Source organism: Dendrobates tinctorius, unplaced genomic scaffold (genome assembly GCF_039654945.1).
Source record: "Dendrobates tinctorius isolate UK_male_01 unplaced genomic scaffold, ASM3965494v1 ptg000272l, whole genome shotgun sequence".
NCBI classification, from domain to species: Eukaryota; Metazoa; Chordata; class Amphibia; order Anura; family Dendrobatidae; genus Dendrobates; species Dendrobates tinctorius.
This window is the reverse complement of record NW_027361939.1, coordinates 10,452,368-10,468,926: the sequence shown is the minus strand read 5'-3', so window position 1 is coordinate 10,468,926 and position 16,559 is coordinate 10,452,368. Positions and strand designations below refer to the sequence as shown.

General features: G+C 45.2%; 1 protein-coding gene across 1 annotated transcript; it reads left to right on the top strand.

The window, feature by feature from the left end:
* The first annotated feature begins 100 nt into the window (after positions 1 to 100).
* On the top strand, positions 101 to 14,400 carry TMEM127 (transmembrane protein 127). The gene is made up of 4 exons (XM_073559529.1): positions 101 to 174; positions 4,181 to 4,443; positions 4,982 to 5,146; positions 7,837 to 14,400. The coding sequence occupies exons 2-4, from the start codon at positions 4,200 to 4,202 to the stop codon at positions 8,139 to 8,141; spliced, it is 714 nt and encodes a 237-aa protein (XP_073415630.1). The 5' UTR covers positions 101 to 174; positions 4,181 to 4,199; the 3' UTR covers positions 8,142 to 14,400.
* Positions 14,401 to 16,559: the final 2,159 nt, after the last annotated feature.

Genomic DNA, 16,559 nt, shown 5'->3' with positions numbered 1-16,559 from the left:
CCGGAAATATGGCTACCATAGGTTTTCACATTTGTTTTTATTACGTCAGATGAGTCGTAGTCACTGGTTTCGCCTCTTGTTTCCTGCATGGCACGGGGTCGATGACGCAGGGAGGAGGCGGAAGTCAGCTGTGGTTATAGGCGAGCGGAGGGGAGAAGAGGACCGGCGGCTGCGGTCAGTAATACCGGGGGAGGCAGTCGGCTGTATGTGGGGGTGAATATGGCAGGGGGGCCGGCATTAGCTTGTACAAGGATGGGGGGGGTCTCCCCTGTGCTCAGGCTGATCTGTTATTATACCCGTATTATACATTGGTCATGGGAATATTACCCTCCAGTGCCGTATATTCTGGCCGTACATATACGTCCTGCTCTCAGACACCAGTGTGTGCTGCTCTCCTCCATGGCTGTTGTCTTATATAACAAAGTTATGGTAATGGCCTTCTGCACCGATAACCTGCCGACAAATTATGTATTGGCTTCCAAATAACGCATCCTGTCCTCCCACAGAGGCGCCATGTTAGCCCTGCCGTTCCCGATGGGTCGTGTGACCGCTGCAGCCAATCGGTATTCTGTCACAGCGGGCGTCCGCTCTGATGAAATAGGAAAGGCTGCCGCCAATCGGTGGTCATGTGACACACTAGTGTCAGCTGGGGACAGCAGCGGCGGTGGCCATGTAGGTGGAAGGGGGTTAGTTTTATTGTCTACGGGGTCCTGAGATGGTGAAGCAGCAGTTGTCCAGTAGTGCGCCATCTACAGGCTTTTCACTGACTGTGTACGTTCTAGTCTAGGCGGCTGTTCGCACAGCCCTGTTTTTATGGACCGTGTGATTGCGCAAAAAAGAAAATAAAAAGTGCAGTGTGGTAAATCAGACTTGCTGAGTGCACGGAGCGTCCGTCCGCTCTTTACAGGCTCGTTCACACTAGTGTATAACTGGCCCCTGTGTGACCCGGACCGCAGACGGTCCCGTTATAGCCCCGGAGTTCAGACGGCCGCAGAGCTCGGACGAAGATCACATTGCGATTCCCTGGCCTGAGCGTGACGCCGGGTAGGAAGAGCCGCCGGCCCGTCCAAGCATTGCTATGCCATCATTTTTTGCAGGATGCAGCCGGGCCTCTTTCTGTTGGCTCGGTCTATTGGGGCGTCTGTCACTGTGTGGTGCATATTATGGTGCTGGAGCAGCCCGCCTGCTAATACTATGGGCGTCACTAATAGGTTGCAAGCCAGACACTTTGCATCACACTTACATGTGTGACTGGCGTCCTATGCAAGCCTTATCTATGTGCATTTTTCCTACTAGGCAGCCAACCCCTCCATGGTCTTGTAGGTGCGGGGTGGCTGTTTTTATCAGTAGTCTGCCCCTGAGCTGCCCCTTGCCTTTATTAGTGGAGGCCCGCTGCATCCTGCTATAAGTGCATTTGTCATCAGACAGGGTTCTGGTAAGGCCATATCTTGTTGTGTGAGTTTCTATGCGATCCTCGTCCAAACCCGACGTAAAGGGGAGGAGACTTTTGACTTTTTTTTTTCTTTATTTGCATGCAAGAAAACCAGATGCCACGGTGACGGTAAAAATGGACACAGTGGGGAAAAAAAGGAAGAAATAATAAAAATAAAAGTGGATTTTGCAGCAGATTTTCTGTGCGGATTATATTCTGGCCGTGTGAATCCACCTACAGTTTCCCAAGTTCCAGCACTTGGCATAAGTTCACATCGGGAGCTTTCCCCAGTATAAACCATTTACATGGGCCAGAATCCCAGCCCTTAGGGGGGGGTCTCCTTTCAGAAAATGCTTTCCCCCAGGTTCAGTTAACTTTAAACAAACAAACCGAGCCTTACTCACCCTCCCCAGGTCCAGCGCTCAGTCTCCACCACTGTCACAGTCTCGGTTGGTTGGTTGAAGTGGAGACATCATGTTGACAGCGCTGCAGCCAATCACTGAGCTCAGTGGCTTGTGCCTTCTATATCAGCAGAGCCGCTAAGCTCAGTGGTTGAAGGTAAAGGTGTTTTTTTCTTTTGAAGGGGACAACCTTTAAGGCCCCGTTGCACATCAGACTAAAGTTAGCCAAGACTGGCATGATCAACCCACAGTCTAATGTGATTGGGGGTCCCTCCAATTACCTTATAGGTGGTGTTGCGGGAGAGAAGGATCTGGCATGTCTAATTTCAGACAGCTGATGCTTTTGTTCTCTGGGAGGTGAGCTCCGCCACAGACGTCTGGCAGTGTCTTTCTCATGGCGAGCACTTCCATGTGTGGGGCAGCTATCTGCTGGCTGACAGGTATTCCTCTTCACTCGCTCAGCTCCGTCTATGATTTCTAAGTGGAAAGAGTGGAATAAGCAGCGCACAGATGGCTCTGATGATGGCTTATCTTCCCAGCATGTTGAAAACCAACAACCTGGTCTTTTTTTCACCCTGATATCTGCCATTGGCGGAGAGGCTGGAGACCCCCAGACACATTAGATGATCAGCTGGTTCCCACAAACGTGAGTTTGGCCAACATTAAAGGGTAAATGTTAACTTGAGGGTCTGACCACGACGACCTCCAGCCATCAGGGCTATGCAGAGCTTCATCCTGAAGGGAGTTAATGTGCACCCACTTGGCCTCCAGGAATCCCGAGAACAGGGCTCTGCAGAACTCCATCCTGAAGGGAGTGGATGTGCACCCACTGGGCCTCCAGCATTCCTGAGAACAGGCCTGTCCAGAGCGCTGTCCTGAAGGGAGTGGATGTGCGCCCACTGGGCCTCCAGCGATCCCGAGAACAGGGTTATGCAGAGCTCCATCCTGAAGGGAGTGGATGTGCCCTCACTGGTCCTCCAGGAATCCAGAGAACAGGGCTATACAGAGCTCCGTCCTGAAGGGAGTGGATGTGCGCCCACTTGGCCTCCAGGAATTCAGAGAACAGGGCTATGCAGAGCGCTGTCTTGAAGGGAGTGGATGTGCGCTCACTGGTCCTCCAGGAATCCAGAAAACAGGGCTATGCAGAGCGCTGTCTTGAAGGGAGTGGATGTGCGCTCACTGAGCCTCCAGGAGCCCGAGAACAGGACTATGCAGAGCTCCGTTCTGAAGGGAGTGGATGTGTGCCCACTTGGCCTCCAAGAATCCCAAGAACAGGACTATGCAGAGCTCCGTCCTGAAGGGAGTGGATATGCGCCCACTTGGCCTCCAGGAATCCCGAGAACAGGGTTATGCAGAGCGTTGTCTTGAAGGGAGTGGATGTGCGCCCACTGGGCCTCCAGGAATCCAGAAAACAGGGCTATGCAGAGCGCTGTCTTGAAGGGAGTGGATGTGCGCTCACTGAGCCTCCAGGAGCCCGAGAACAGGACTATGCAGAGCTCCGTTCTGAAGGGAGTGGATGTGCGCCCACTTGGCCTCCAAGAATCCCAAGAACAGGACTATGCAGAGCTCCGTCCTGAAGGGAGTGGATATGCGCCCACTTGGCCTCCAGGAATCCCGAGAACAGGGTTATGCAGAGCGTTGTCTTGAAGGGAGTGGATGTGCGCCCACTGGGCCTCCAGGAATCCAGAAAACAGGGCTATGCAGAGCGCTGTCTTGAAGGGAGTATTTGTGCGCTCACTGAGCCTCCAGGAATCCCAAGAACAGGGCTATGCAGAGCACTGACTTGAAGGGAGTGGATGTGCACCCACTGGGCCTCCGCTCCATTCCAGAGAACGCCCAGTGCCACAGTCGGACACCCATCGATCAGCATGATTTCCCGTCCCTTGTCATCCCCATGTAATGAAACAGGATACAGGCATCAGTGGCACGGGGGTCAGAATTTAAATGGTAATTTAAGGAGGACCTGTCACCTGGATTACTCCATGGGACAGCGGGAATCAAATAAGGGCAAAAACTACCCTCTTTTGACCTGCTCCTGCTCCTTTAAGAACATTTTACAGTTTTTATCATTCTAGTCAATCGCAGCCAGCAATTATTGTAATATTTCAGTCAGTTCCAGGAGCCAACTTGATTATTTTTTAGTAGCTAAATAAAATAGACCTCATTAATAAATTTTTGGCTGGCTGACTTTGTGAATTTGTCCACCTTTGGGTGAAAACATACTTTGTTCTTCAGCAAAGCCGAACTTATGTGCCAAGGACCTTCTACATCTGCCTCTGATGCTGTTCCTCTCCATTTGTCAGGTAATGATGGTGACTGTGGTTCTGTGTTCTCTCCTGGCTTATAGACTAAAACCAGCACCTGAGATGCTTGCTCCCGGCGGGTCCGGAGGTTCTTCTATGCCGAGAAGAAGAGGTCACGGAGCTCATGCCCTTCCCAAACAGCCAGAAAGAAGCCTGGCATCTGCCCTACCTGGCGCGTTGTCCATCACAGCCTTGTGCACGGCTCTGGCAGAACCCGCCTGGCTACATATCCACGGGGGAACCTGCAAACGTCAAGAGTTAGGGGTGGCCGATGTTCTCGGGGCTGAGGATCCTGAGCTCCTCACAAGTGAGTTTCACGCTTTATGTAACTGTATTTAGGATTTTGCTTTAACCCCTTTCCAATATGGCCAGTTTTTGTTTGTTTTTTTCTACCCTTCCAAGAGTCATAATTTTTTCTTATTTTTTTACACAGCTATATGAGGCTATGGTTTTTGCGCTGCTGGATTTTTGCACCCTTCTGCCATTGTTTTTTATTATTTTGTTCATTATGACCTGGCAACATGATTCTCCAAGTCGGTACGACTATAGCGATATCAAACTTTTATAGGTCACATTGTCCGCCCACTCCCAGAGCCGAGGAATCCTGAAAGTGCGCACCATGCACGCTGCGAGGATTCACAAATCTACAGTCACATAAAGTGACCTTATAACATGTGAAAATTATCAGAATGGCTGGAGTGTCAACTTTACAGTAGACCTTGTTAAAGGCGTTCCAAAAGTCTCAGGCTCCCGCGGGAGTAGAGCCCCTCTTTTTCAGACTTTGCTCCACGTGATACAGGGTTGTGTACACTTATACTGAGAATCACCTGTGGTTTGTTTTGCAGAGTTCTGTATGAACCATCAGACGATACTTCTCCTCCGCGTCATCGCCGGCTTCTGCTTCCTGGGTATCGCCTGTAGTATGACGGCCTTCTTGCTTGACGTTTTCGGTCCCAAACATCCTGCTCTGAAAATTACCAGGCGCTACGCTTTTGCTCACATACTAACAGGTATATACAAATGTCTAGCTATGTGAGAACACAAAGGGTTAGAGAAATTCTGCATAACACAGATTGGCCCAAAGTTGTAGACCCTGTGTGCCAAATTTGGCACAACCTAAGCCAACCTATAATTACTTTGAATCCATGTAGAGGAAAAGGTCGCACTCGACGGGATGAAGTAAATCTCTTTTTTATTGACACATACAATTACATGTCAGGTCAGAATTAAAGTGGCATGAGTGCTACGGGCTGACAACGGCCGTTTCTCGCTGTTCTAGCGCTTCCACGGGACCCGTGGAAGCGCTAGAACAGCGCGAAACGGCCGTTGTCAGCCCGTAGCACTCATGCCACTTTAATTCTGACCTGACATGTAATTGTATGTGTCAATAAAAAAGAGATTTACTTCATCCCGTTGAGTGCGACCTTTTCCTCTACATGGATTCAAAGAATTGATTGCTGCGAGGTCAAGCACCCAGGAGTTCCAGACGACTGCATGCTACCTGACGCATACCACCCGCCGGCATATGGTAACAGCGGTGCCGTCCGCTTTTTCTATATTGCAACCTATAATTACAGTAAAGACAGATAATTTTCTAAAGGTGCGCTGCATCTTAAGACTGGTTAGTTAAAGTTCACACTGTCTGAAAATGAAACCGGATCAGTAAAGCCGTCCCGTTAATGTGGACAAGGGTCCCAAAAGGAGTCTGTCGCCCAAGCTTTAAAACGCGTCGAAAAGTCGCAAAACTTTTTCAATAACGCGGAGTTACACAAAAATTTGGCAACTTTTGGTGTTTTTACACTAGTTTAAAGCAGCTTCTCAAAAATGGGCAGAGCCACAGATGAGTCGGGACGGGGCATGGCTACACACGCCTGTCAAATTCAGTAAAAGTGATGGCGTTTGTTATGCCAGAAATCCTACCTCAGTCCCTGACTGGAGTAGCTTTTCTGATGGAGGATATCAATGAATTAAAGTACAAGTTATACTAAATCTTTTCCCACAAACCTGTACATCATTCTGCTCGTCATCTCCTCCTCTATACCGTGCTCTGCACAAATTGGACTACATATACAACAGGAGAGATTATGGCTGCATTCTCTTTAAATATTGATCTACATGTAATAATGAGCTTACAGCTGAGCACCAAAAACCTGACCCTTCACCCTGGAGCTGAGAAGTGTCTCATGTAGTCATCGTAGGTGATGCCGTCAGTTTACCTCCTCCGCTAAGAATGGCATTCTGTTAATTTTGCCATGTCATGAGGAGCGCGGTGGAAAGTCTAAACTGCACCCCCCTTTCCTGTGCTATGGGATGGCTGTGGTTTAGACTTACCACTGCACTTCCCATGTCATTGTGGAAGCAGGAGGAGGCAAACAGAGGGCTCCAGGTAGGGTGATCATCCATGAGAAGCTCATGGTGACTTTTCAGTCTCAGAGTGAAGGCTCTCATTAACTTTTTTCTGTTCTTGCCAGTTTTTTAATTTGCTGAAAAAGCGGCCTTGTTAGACTGGAGTCACACGAGCGTATAGAAAATCGGTCTGATTTTCATCCAGATTTATCTCACTCGTCCTCCATCTGCAATGCTTTTTTTTTTTACCCTGCAGTTGTTATTCTTTTACGCAGCCATTCACAGTTTCCTATGCAACAGAATTGTAATGCATCTATAACACCAGATGCCACACTGATGCCCCTTAAGGCCTGTTTCACACATCAGTTTTTTTGTATCAGTTAAAGTCCACCAAAATGGCGGAAAGCGGATCCGTTGCTAACTGATGTGAACGGATGCCACCGGACCGTTTTTTTTATGGATCCGCCGAATGAATAATTTTAAAGGAACCGCTGCCCAGAGAGAGAGAGAGAGAATTTTTTCTGTCCGCCAGAAATGATTTCAGGGTTAAAATTCCTCCGGGCATGCGCACTATAAAAATGCGGATCCTGCAGCACAAAAACCGTTGTATGGTCCGTCCAGGCATCTCGGTGGACGCAAAAAATTTGACGGATCCGCAAAAAAAAACGGATCCAACGGATGGTCATCCGTCAAGATCTGCCGGTAATGCAAATCAATGGGGAAAAAAAGGATCCGCCAAAAAAAATGGCAGATCCGTTTTTTTGCAAAAACGGCAGATTTTGACTGATGGTCAAAAACGGAAGTGTGAAACAGGCCTATGGCATCTGATTTTTTTTTTCTCGCACCCATCTGATTTCGGGTGAAATCGCAGCATGCCATGTAAGTTCTCGTGCCGAATACTCCTGAGAGAAAAATCTGCAGATCTGGGCACGGCCTCATTAAATAACACCGGTCCGAGTGCAATCCCTTTTTTCTCGGATTGCACTTGTCCGGGTCATATTCTCATGTGATCGGCGTCTTCTCGTGATCATGGAGTTGGGGTGCCCTGTAAATTTTAGGACAAATCTTTGAACAGAAGAAACGCAACGTTGCATCTGCTCAGAACAGGCGGCGATTGCGTTCTCCGACTTTTACTTATTGTCAAATCCACCAATTTTTTTTTTTTACATTTGCCTAACTCAATTCCAGACATCTTTGTTAGACTGACGTATATGAGGTATATACCGTATGTTCCTATGGGCTAATATCCTTATTAGAAAATTAACAGTTGTTTTTTTTTTTCTTGCACGATTTTCAGAGTTTAACCCATTTCTTTGTGTGTTCTGTCTCCCTCCTTGATTTCCGTTTTTTGCAGTTTTGCAATGTGCCACGGTTATTGGTTTTTGTTACTGGGCCTCGGAGCTCATACTGGCACTCCAGCAGCAACACAAACAATATCACGGCTCCCAGGTCTACGTCACCTTTGCTGTCAGTTTCTACCTGGTGGCCGGGGCAGGTGGGGCATCCATCCTCGCCACCGCTGCCAACCTCCTACGCCATTATCCATCAGAAGAAGAAGAGCAGGCTTTGGAGTTGCTGTCAGAGATGGAAGCTGACTCTTACCCTGCCGAGTACGACGTCATGAATCCTTTCCAACCACCACCAGCTTACACGCCATAACCTGGGGAGAAGACCGGCATCAACCATAAGACTGTCTCCCTGCAACAGATGGAGAACTTGCTGCGTTAGTCCACAGGAGGACATTTTGGCCAAAATGGCATATGTGTATGGAAACTGGCTTCTCCCGTACCCTCCCGCAGCTTAGTCACCCACAGAGCTCACATCTGCATCCTTTGCTGTTCTGTTTTTGTGATTGTTCACAACACCCAGTATGCTTTCCCTGTTTATACCCGCTTCACCCTCGATGTCTGCCTCCATACAGGTTTCACTTCCGACCTCTCGCGGGGTGACGTTGGCTGCTGCACTGCATCACAGGCACAATGTGGGCATTCTGCAATGCTTACAGTCGTAAGCTAGAGATTTCCTGTCGATTTATGAGGACAACAAAGGCTAACTCCACCCTAGAGTGGAAAATTCAGGCTTTGGCGGTATTCTCCTCATGTCATACTTAAAAGGGTCTGGGATCTAAAGGTGCCAAAACACACAAAAGCAGATTTTGGTAGCACTGGCCGATTATCTTATGTGAAGATATCACCCTTCCGATGATGTCGAGGGACATGTTGAATTTCAGTGTCCAATGTTTTTGGTTTTAAGGTAGACAAACCAACATCTATGGCCCTCTCCTCATTTAAAACATGTACATGGGCTGAGCATGCTTGTGTTTTTTTTGGGGGGCAGAAGAAATTGCTCACAAGTGAAGGTGTATGGGCAACTTTAGATATTAAAAAGCTTCTGCCACAAGTGATCAGAGAGGTCTGATCTCCACGGCAAAATGAAAAGCTATAGCACTACACATGGCTGTCCCTGGTACTGCAGCTTTTCTTCTGCAAATCTATATCGGTTGCCCAAATAACTCCAGACATTTCAGCTTCCTGGACCCTTGTGAGTGTGACATGTGCATAATAGGGAAAATGTTGTTGAAAGGGATTGTCTGGGGAAAACAAGATTTAATCGGTGGTCACTTACTGATCGGTGGGATTCTGACCACTAGGACCTGCCCTGATCGGCAGAAGGGTTCGCTTTTACCCCCCGATAGAATGGAGACAGCAGTGAATACTCGACAGCTACCCCTTTCCTCTGTGGGGCTGCTGAGCGTTACACTCCACTTTATTCGACTGAGAGAAAGAATGGGAGTAGCTCTCGGGCATCCAACCTGCTGCTCCATATTGTAACAGGGATAAAAATGTCCCGTCGGCACTTAACCTTTCTGTAAGTTATCACCTATCCTGCATATAGGTGGAAGCTGATTCTCACTGGACAATCCCTTTAATGAAATCACGCCAGTTCATATTCTAGATGGATTTTGCCTTTAACCTGCGTACCAAAGCAAGGCTTGCTCTGGGATCTTTTGAGCGGCTGGGGGAACAGCGGTCTCGATGGGTCCCGATATTCCGTTACAGTTCTGTTGTATGAAGAGGAGGAATGGTTGGGAGAAGAGACCAGACTCTTTGTCCTTTGAACACAGTTGTGACATTTGAGTGTGTTTTGACAACGCGGGATTGTTATGAAACTACTTTAAAAAGAAACCTCTGTTTTTATTACCCATAGCAACCAATCCCAGTGCAGCTTTTATTTTGAAATCTGCTCTGGAAAAATCAAAGCTGAGCTACGATTGATTGCTATGGGTAACAGAAGCTGTTTTTCTTTGAGTCAGTTTTATAAATCTGCCCTTTTGTGTTTTATTATTCTAATTTTCTTTCTTTCTTTACTTCCATGACTTTAAGTGTGCCCGTCCCTACAGTACACACGCAGGCAGCCATTTTGTGGTCGTAGTCTTCTTTATGGGTCACTACTTGACTGTATTCCTCGACCCACAAAATGGCCGCCTCCTGTGGGAGAGAGCGGTACACACAATTTAGCGCATGGCTGATATTTATATACCTTTGGTGTATATAGTCTTTTTAATTGAGTCTAAATATATATATATTTTCTTCTGGTTTCCAAGCGACACAAGAGGCATTTACCAGGCAGGCACTTGGCAAAAAAAAACAAAACATAATGACCAGAGCGTTATATAATATTATTTAAGCGAGTACCCCAGAAGTTTTAGAGAATTTACATATTTAAAGAGTACAAAATGGAATTATTTTTCATTGCTTCCCTACAGCCGACATGGCGACAGATACATTTTTTGAGGAAAAAGTGGTCATTTAACAAAAATATATATATATTCCATTGCATTTAATTGTTTTTATTGCTGCCTATACATCTACATTATTTGGATGGAATAAATATCATTAAAGGGGTTGACTGGTGAAATAAGTTAGGTGTCTGTTCAACTGCTGAGGCCTTCACTGGTCGGGAGAAAGGGTCACTTTTAACCCTTTAAGGACGGAGCGTCAGGGCTTATGCTCGACCACTGCTCCATTCCTTCCCTATGGGACTGCTGAGCTGCGGTCGGTTGTCGCACCATTTTGTATTGGGGGTTTTCATTTTGGATAAAAGCGACCCATCTGCTGATCAGTGAAGGTCCCTTTGGTCGGACCCCCACAGATAAGTTATCACCTATCCTGCAGATACGTTATAACTAAGGCTGAGCGGACCCTTGGAAGTTTGGGTTCGTCAAGTTCGACCTAACTTTAGTCCAAAGTTCGACCTAACTTTAGTCCAAAGTTCGGTTCGGGTACCAGAACAGTACCCGATCTTGAGTCAATGGTGACCCTAACTTCTCTCTGTCTCTTTTTACAGTCCGTGTTCGCTCATCTCTAGTTTGTTTTCACTGGACGACCCCTTTAAATAGAAGTCCGGGAGTTGTAATCTTCTCCAAAGCCTCTTAGTTTCTGTCCGTCTCCCAATATGGCGGCCATTACAGCTCACAATACAGGGTTTGTGACTTATCCCTTTTTTAGCTCCTGAGTGGCAAATTTCCTTTCATGGAAGTTCATATTTTAATGACAACTTTATTAACTTCCATGTTGTTTTAGAGTCAAAATTTTATGCAAATTTATTTTTTTTTTCTTCAAATATCTAATGGAACGAGCTCTCTGTTTATCTGTCTCCAAATTATTGGCATAGACATAAAGTTAAAGGGGTATTCCGGTCAGCTAAAAAAAAAAACACATAAAACATTGCTTCCTAAGAATCATAGAAGAAATTTGCCCATTGTATTTTATTTTTAATTTTGGTTGCACTGCCGATCACTTGATTCCTCCTCCATGCTGCCCCCGAGTCCTTTCAGCAATGTAACAAATGCCACACCCGTCGTGAAGATTACATGTCTCCTGCTTGCTACGCAGATACAGTGTGCATCGCTAATGATGTTTATTATATGGGGGACGAGGAAAACTGAAGCCAAGATCACGAGATTTTTCCGGTCTCACGACTGTCGGGCAGAAATGGAATCAGAGTCAAAATTAATAATAGAGTCTGATAGGTCGGTTTCTTCTATGATGCCAACACAAACATTGCTCCTTTTTAGCTGAGCTGACAACCCCTCTTAAATGATAAAATTCTCCCTGCCTGTAGCTGCCACTAGGGGGAGCTTTCTGCATATTTTAGTTCTATAGGGTTAGGCTTTACGTTCATGGTATACGCAACTAAACACCACCCTCCCCTAGTGGACAGAATTGTATCCTTTATCATAACCCTACGTCTGTGTGGGGGAATTGGAGCTCCCTACCAGAAACACAGACCTCTAATCACTGATGTATAAGGAACAGAATAGTTGGACCCATTTAGATTCACTATTAATGGTATAAAGTAAATGAATAAAATTGCATTGCTGAACAAAATTTTAGAGAATGAGAGGAACTTGTAATTTTAGGGGGAAAATGTAAAAAAAAGAAAAAAAAAAGCAATAATGTTTTATGATCCCTGATGTATATTATGGCATATATATATTCTGTCCCCTTGAGAATTGAAAGATAATCTGTCACATTAATAGAAAAATAATAAAATATTGGTGGGGAGGGGAGCGATGAACTGACAACCACTCCCCCACCACCAAATTTTGTTTTAGGGGTTTCAAATAATTGCACCTCTCCAGGCTGATTTTCCTGAGAGGGATCGGTGGCCCCAGTAGGGACGGGTTATCTTCTCACTGCTTGACTGTAGCCTTGGTTTGTGTTTTTCCTATTCCGGGTGATTTTCTATTCACTGTTGGTGTCGGTGATTGTGATATCAGTCCACACTGGTATATTGATGAGGCTATTGTCCCTGATTATAAGGCCGGGTTATGCCTTGTATAGCTTTGCACATTGATATGGATAATCTTCAGCTCCTTTCTAATAATGACTTCTGGCCTACGGTGTACGTGACTATTCCCCTCTTAATTTATTCTGACACAGCATCGCTTTTCTTCTAGCGAGCATCTCCCCCCATTAATCACGCATGTGGGTATATATCCATACATTTGTGGATTCAGTAGTAAATGTAAGTCCCTTCATTTTATCTGTAGTACCCACCATCTTAGGGTCACGTTAACAAAGTGCTATCCGCTGAGCCCGATGTCCAGGTTTCTATCGGAATCCCAAAAAGCTATATCCCAACCGGAACTCCTAACGGAGTCATTCACTTGAATGAAGACTACAGAGTCAGTGTGGATGCGGTCAGGCCTCTGTCCTGGCAGTATTCATCTTTATCAGACATGCCTTTGTTGCACCATGGATTTTGTGTAATTCTGAAAAACATTGAATTCTGCCAGGTTGGAGGCCAGATGGTGTTCTCAGCAACTGTCGGGGTTACCGTCTGAATACTGTTTTTCAGAGTTTTTTGTGCCAGAAACCCTGATGTAGTGCTCAGTTGAACCCTGTATTAATGGAACCTAGACTTGGGCCTCTTTCACATGTACGATTTTCACGTACGAGTGCTATTCGTGGTTTTCATGGACAGCGCTCATTATTTGTGATAGTTTATAGCGTCATTGACATGTTCGTGACAGTAAAACCACGGAAACTTGCAGTCATGTCCAATTTCGATCTGAGGGTCGAATCAAAATCGGCTATGTAAGTCAATTTGTCCTATTGCAGTCTGATTTTGAGGGACTATCAGAATTTAAAAGATGGAGAAATGTATTATTTTTAATCTCTCCACGTATGGGGAAAATCGGACGACACTCAGACCACACTCTGATCTAAGGAATAATTGATCCGTTTTTCTCATATGTGGAAAAATTGGATGTGTGAATAAGGCCTTACAAGTCAGCCAGCCTTCTTAGATTTCTGAATGACGTTGCGCTACAATACCCTGAGGGGCAAGCACCCCCAAACAGCTGTCTGTAGATGGATGTCTGGCTTGGCTAATATCCTTAGGCATGGCACAAGGCTCGTAAAGCAGCCGGACATTAACTTCGAGAGTAGCTACCTCCAATAGATGGCACTAGCAAGATAGTTTTATTCAACTGAGATGTGCACAGAGTCTTAACCAGTTATGTAGATAGGGGCTGGCACCTAATTTTCCTACTCTATCGAGCACGTGGGAATATTTTCATCGAGATACAGGGGCCGATTAAGACTGGTCTTACGCACACTCGTTTTAATGAAGGTTTTGCTAGCATACAATGGCATTTTTAATTAAATTGATGGGTGGTGACTCCCCAACTCCTCCCAAACTCCAAACATTTTTGCAGAACTGCTTCACTGGCGTGAAAATTGCAAATTTTACAAATTTTTTGTGCAACTCCACACTGCCGTAAAATTTTGTGCCATTTCAAAGGCCCCATAGTGATCATAAAAACATTCCGGGCAGGGATATATCCTGAGAATTACAATATTTTGTATACACAGGTTGAATGGACAGAGGTACTTACATTTACTAGTGTATTTTTTGCTTTTGGAGGGTGTGATGCTCTTATACTCAGACCTTTTCATTGGTTACCCAGCTTACATCCGTTGAGTAGAGCTTTTCGTTGACGGCACCTTCCGCATACTTGAATAGGGGGTACACCGTGAAATACAGGGTGCATACAGAAGAAAATCTCCCATTGGGAATTACCACATGTTTTTGGTATGAACACTTTGTAGGCACATTTGTATGTTACAGAATGTCTTTTATGTAGATTTGGCTTCGATTTTAGATTTAGCTTATACTTGTGATGTTTTCTAAGGCAAAAATTGACTCCACACAATTATCGATGAGTATTACGTCGGTGTTTTTCACTTTAAAGTTTCTGGGTTTGGAGGAAATTTCCCATACAGATCTGTTAAATGATTACAAATGCTATTGATTTTTTATATATATATTCATTTCGTTCAGAATGCTCTGTGTGTTTGTTTTTTGGGGTTTTTTTATAGGAAAATAATAAAAAAAAAATCTGATACTACTTTGTCGTTTTGCATTTTTGTCTAAAAACCCTGCGGGGCAGAGTATCAAAAAGGCCGTCACTGCCCCTGTGTACGGAAAGGTGCTTTTGCTTTTTAGACTGCGCAGTATGACTGTACAGATCCAGTGTCGTAGTTTGGATTGTGCCAGCACCCGGGGCAAGGAAAATATTTAGCGCTCCCTGAATTCCTTTCACCAGTCTGTTATTGAAATACTTATTCCCCAAGCACATATATTGTAATTTGAAAATGTAATTTGCACTTTGACCTACTATTTTTTTTTCTTGCTTTTTTATAAAATAAAAAGTTAGGGTATATATTTTATTACCTTAGCATTAGCCCTAACCGTAAACTAATCCCTGGCCCTATATCTAGTTAGGTCTAGAAAATGTGCAAAAAAACCATAAAAGCAGCAGCTCTTAGTAATGAATGAAGACAGTATTGCATCATTTGCAGTGCACATGATTCAGTTCCAGCTTCATTCATTAGCTGCTAGTCGTCATTCATCATGGTCGCTGTATATGCAGAGCGCAGCAGTCGAGATGAGTTTGGCACAGGCTGCTGGGCTCTGCATAAGCCGCGACCAAGATGACAAAGCTTACTTCATTGCACTGAGCTACGTCATTCCTGTCGCTGCCTATACAGAGTGCAACAGCCAATAAGAAGGTCATCTTGACTGCTGCACTCTGCGTAAAAAGCACCGAGCAGTTACTCGCTGCACCACTACAAGAAACGGTGCTTTTATGGGCAGATCTTATGACAATGGGGCTGGCACACTAGGTGAGGGGGGGAATTTTTCACTACTATAAACTTTGGCACCCAGTGCAACCTCTTCTATGGCCCCCCACGCTATGCCACTATTTAGATCATCAGTTTATGCTTCATACCTACATTTCCTGATTGCAAACTCCACCCCTATCATGTTCCATCATCCTCTGTCTCCTCTTTCTGTAATTTCGGCAGTCAGTCGCAAATCCCCCCCCATATGCGCACTAAGGTTGGAAGACGATATTTGTAGCGTGAGAAGATAAAACAAATGCTAGACACCTTGGATTGCGGCATATCTCCACTGAAACAAAACGATTAGACACTATTCAGCACGGAAATTGCAAACTAAGAAGAAGTGGTGGAATTATGGAAATCACAAGATTGATAGACGTGTTAATGACATGCAAATATTAGCAATTTGCAATCAAAATTTTCAAAACCTCTCTTGCCGTGTTGAAAAATTGTCTGCAGAGATACTTTGGAGAATTGACCGTACCACTGGTTCCACAACCAAATTAATGTACGGCCGAGCGGATAGTGTACCTGGAATAAAGACTAGAGGGGTCTGACTACTGTACATTATGCCACCCCACACCATAATCCCGGGATTAGGACTTTTGGGACACTCCTCAAGAAAAGCCTTTTCATGGTATTGCCCATGTGGTCTCCAGATGGAGAACAGAGGCTGGAATTGAGGTCTATTGAATGAGTCCTACTTTTATCTTGGATGCAATAGTATCCAGAGACTGGTCTGGAAGCCACATAGGCCATTCTAAGAAAAGGCCTTCATGAGGTACTGTCACACTGGTCTGCCTCCTAAGATTAAGTCATTGGGTGGTAAAATGTACGGCAGCTAGACCACTCTAGTCTGTATTCCGGATACACTAGTAGTTGTGTTACGTTGATTTGGTCGTGGAACTAATGGTTCATCTATTTCTCCAAATTGGCCTAACACATCAACGTGAGGCCGCATGTTGCTCTGGCTACTGTGAGCGGCCTGCATATCCTAAACGTGCTACTGTGGCCTACACCGTACCTGGACTTGTTTCCGATCAACAACATCTGGGGCGTAATTGGCAGGGCTGTGGAGTCGGAGTCGTGCTCATTTTGGTGGAGTCGGTATAAAATGGACCAACTCCAACAATATATAATAAATTGGGTACAGTAGTTCAATGCAGAATGTGCTGAATATTTTTTCATAGAAATTTGGGAAAGTTATGAAATGTCCTATAAATGGCTGTTCTATTCCTGATCTAAGGCTACATTCACACAGCGTTTTTCCTGTGTTTTATGAGGATACGTTTTTCAGTTGTAAAAGCAGATCAGCTTTTTAAAAAACTGCATCACCTGAAAGGTTTTTGAGCTCATAGATAATGTTTTCAATAGCAAAAGC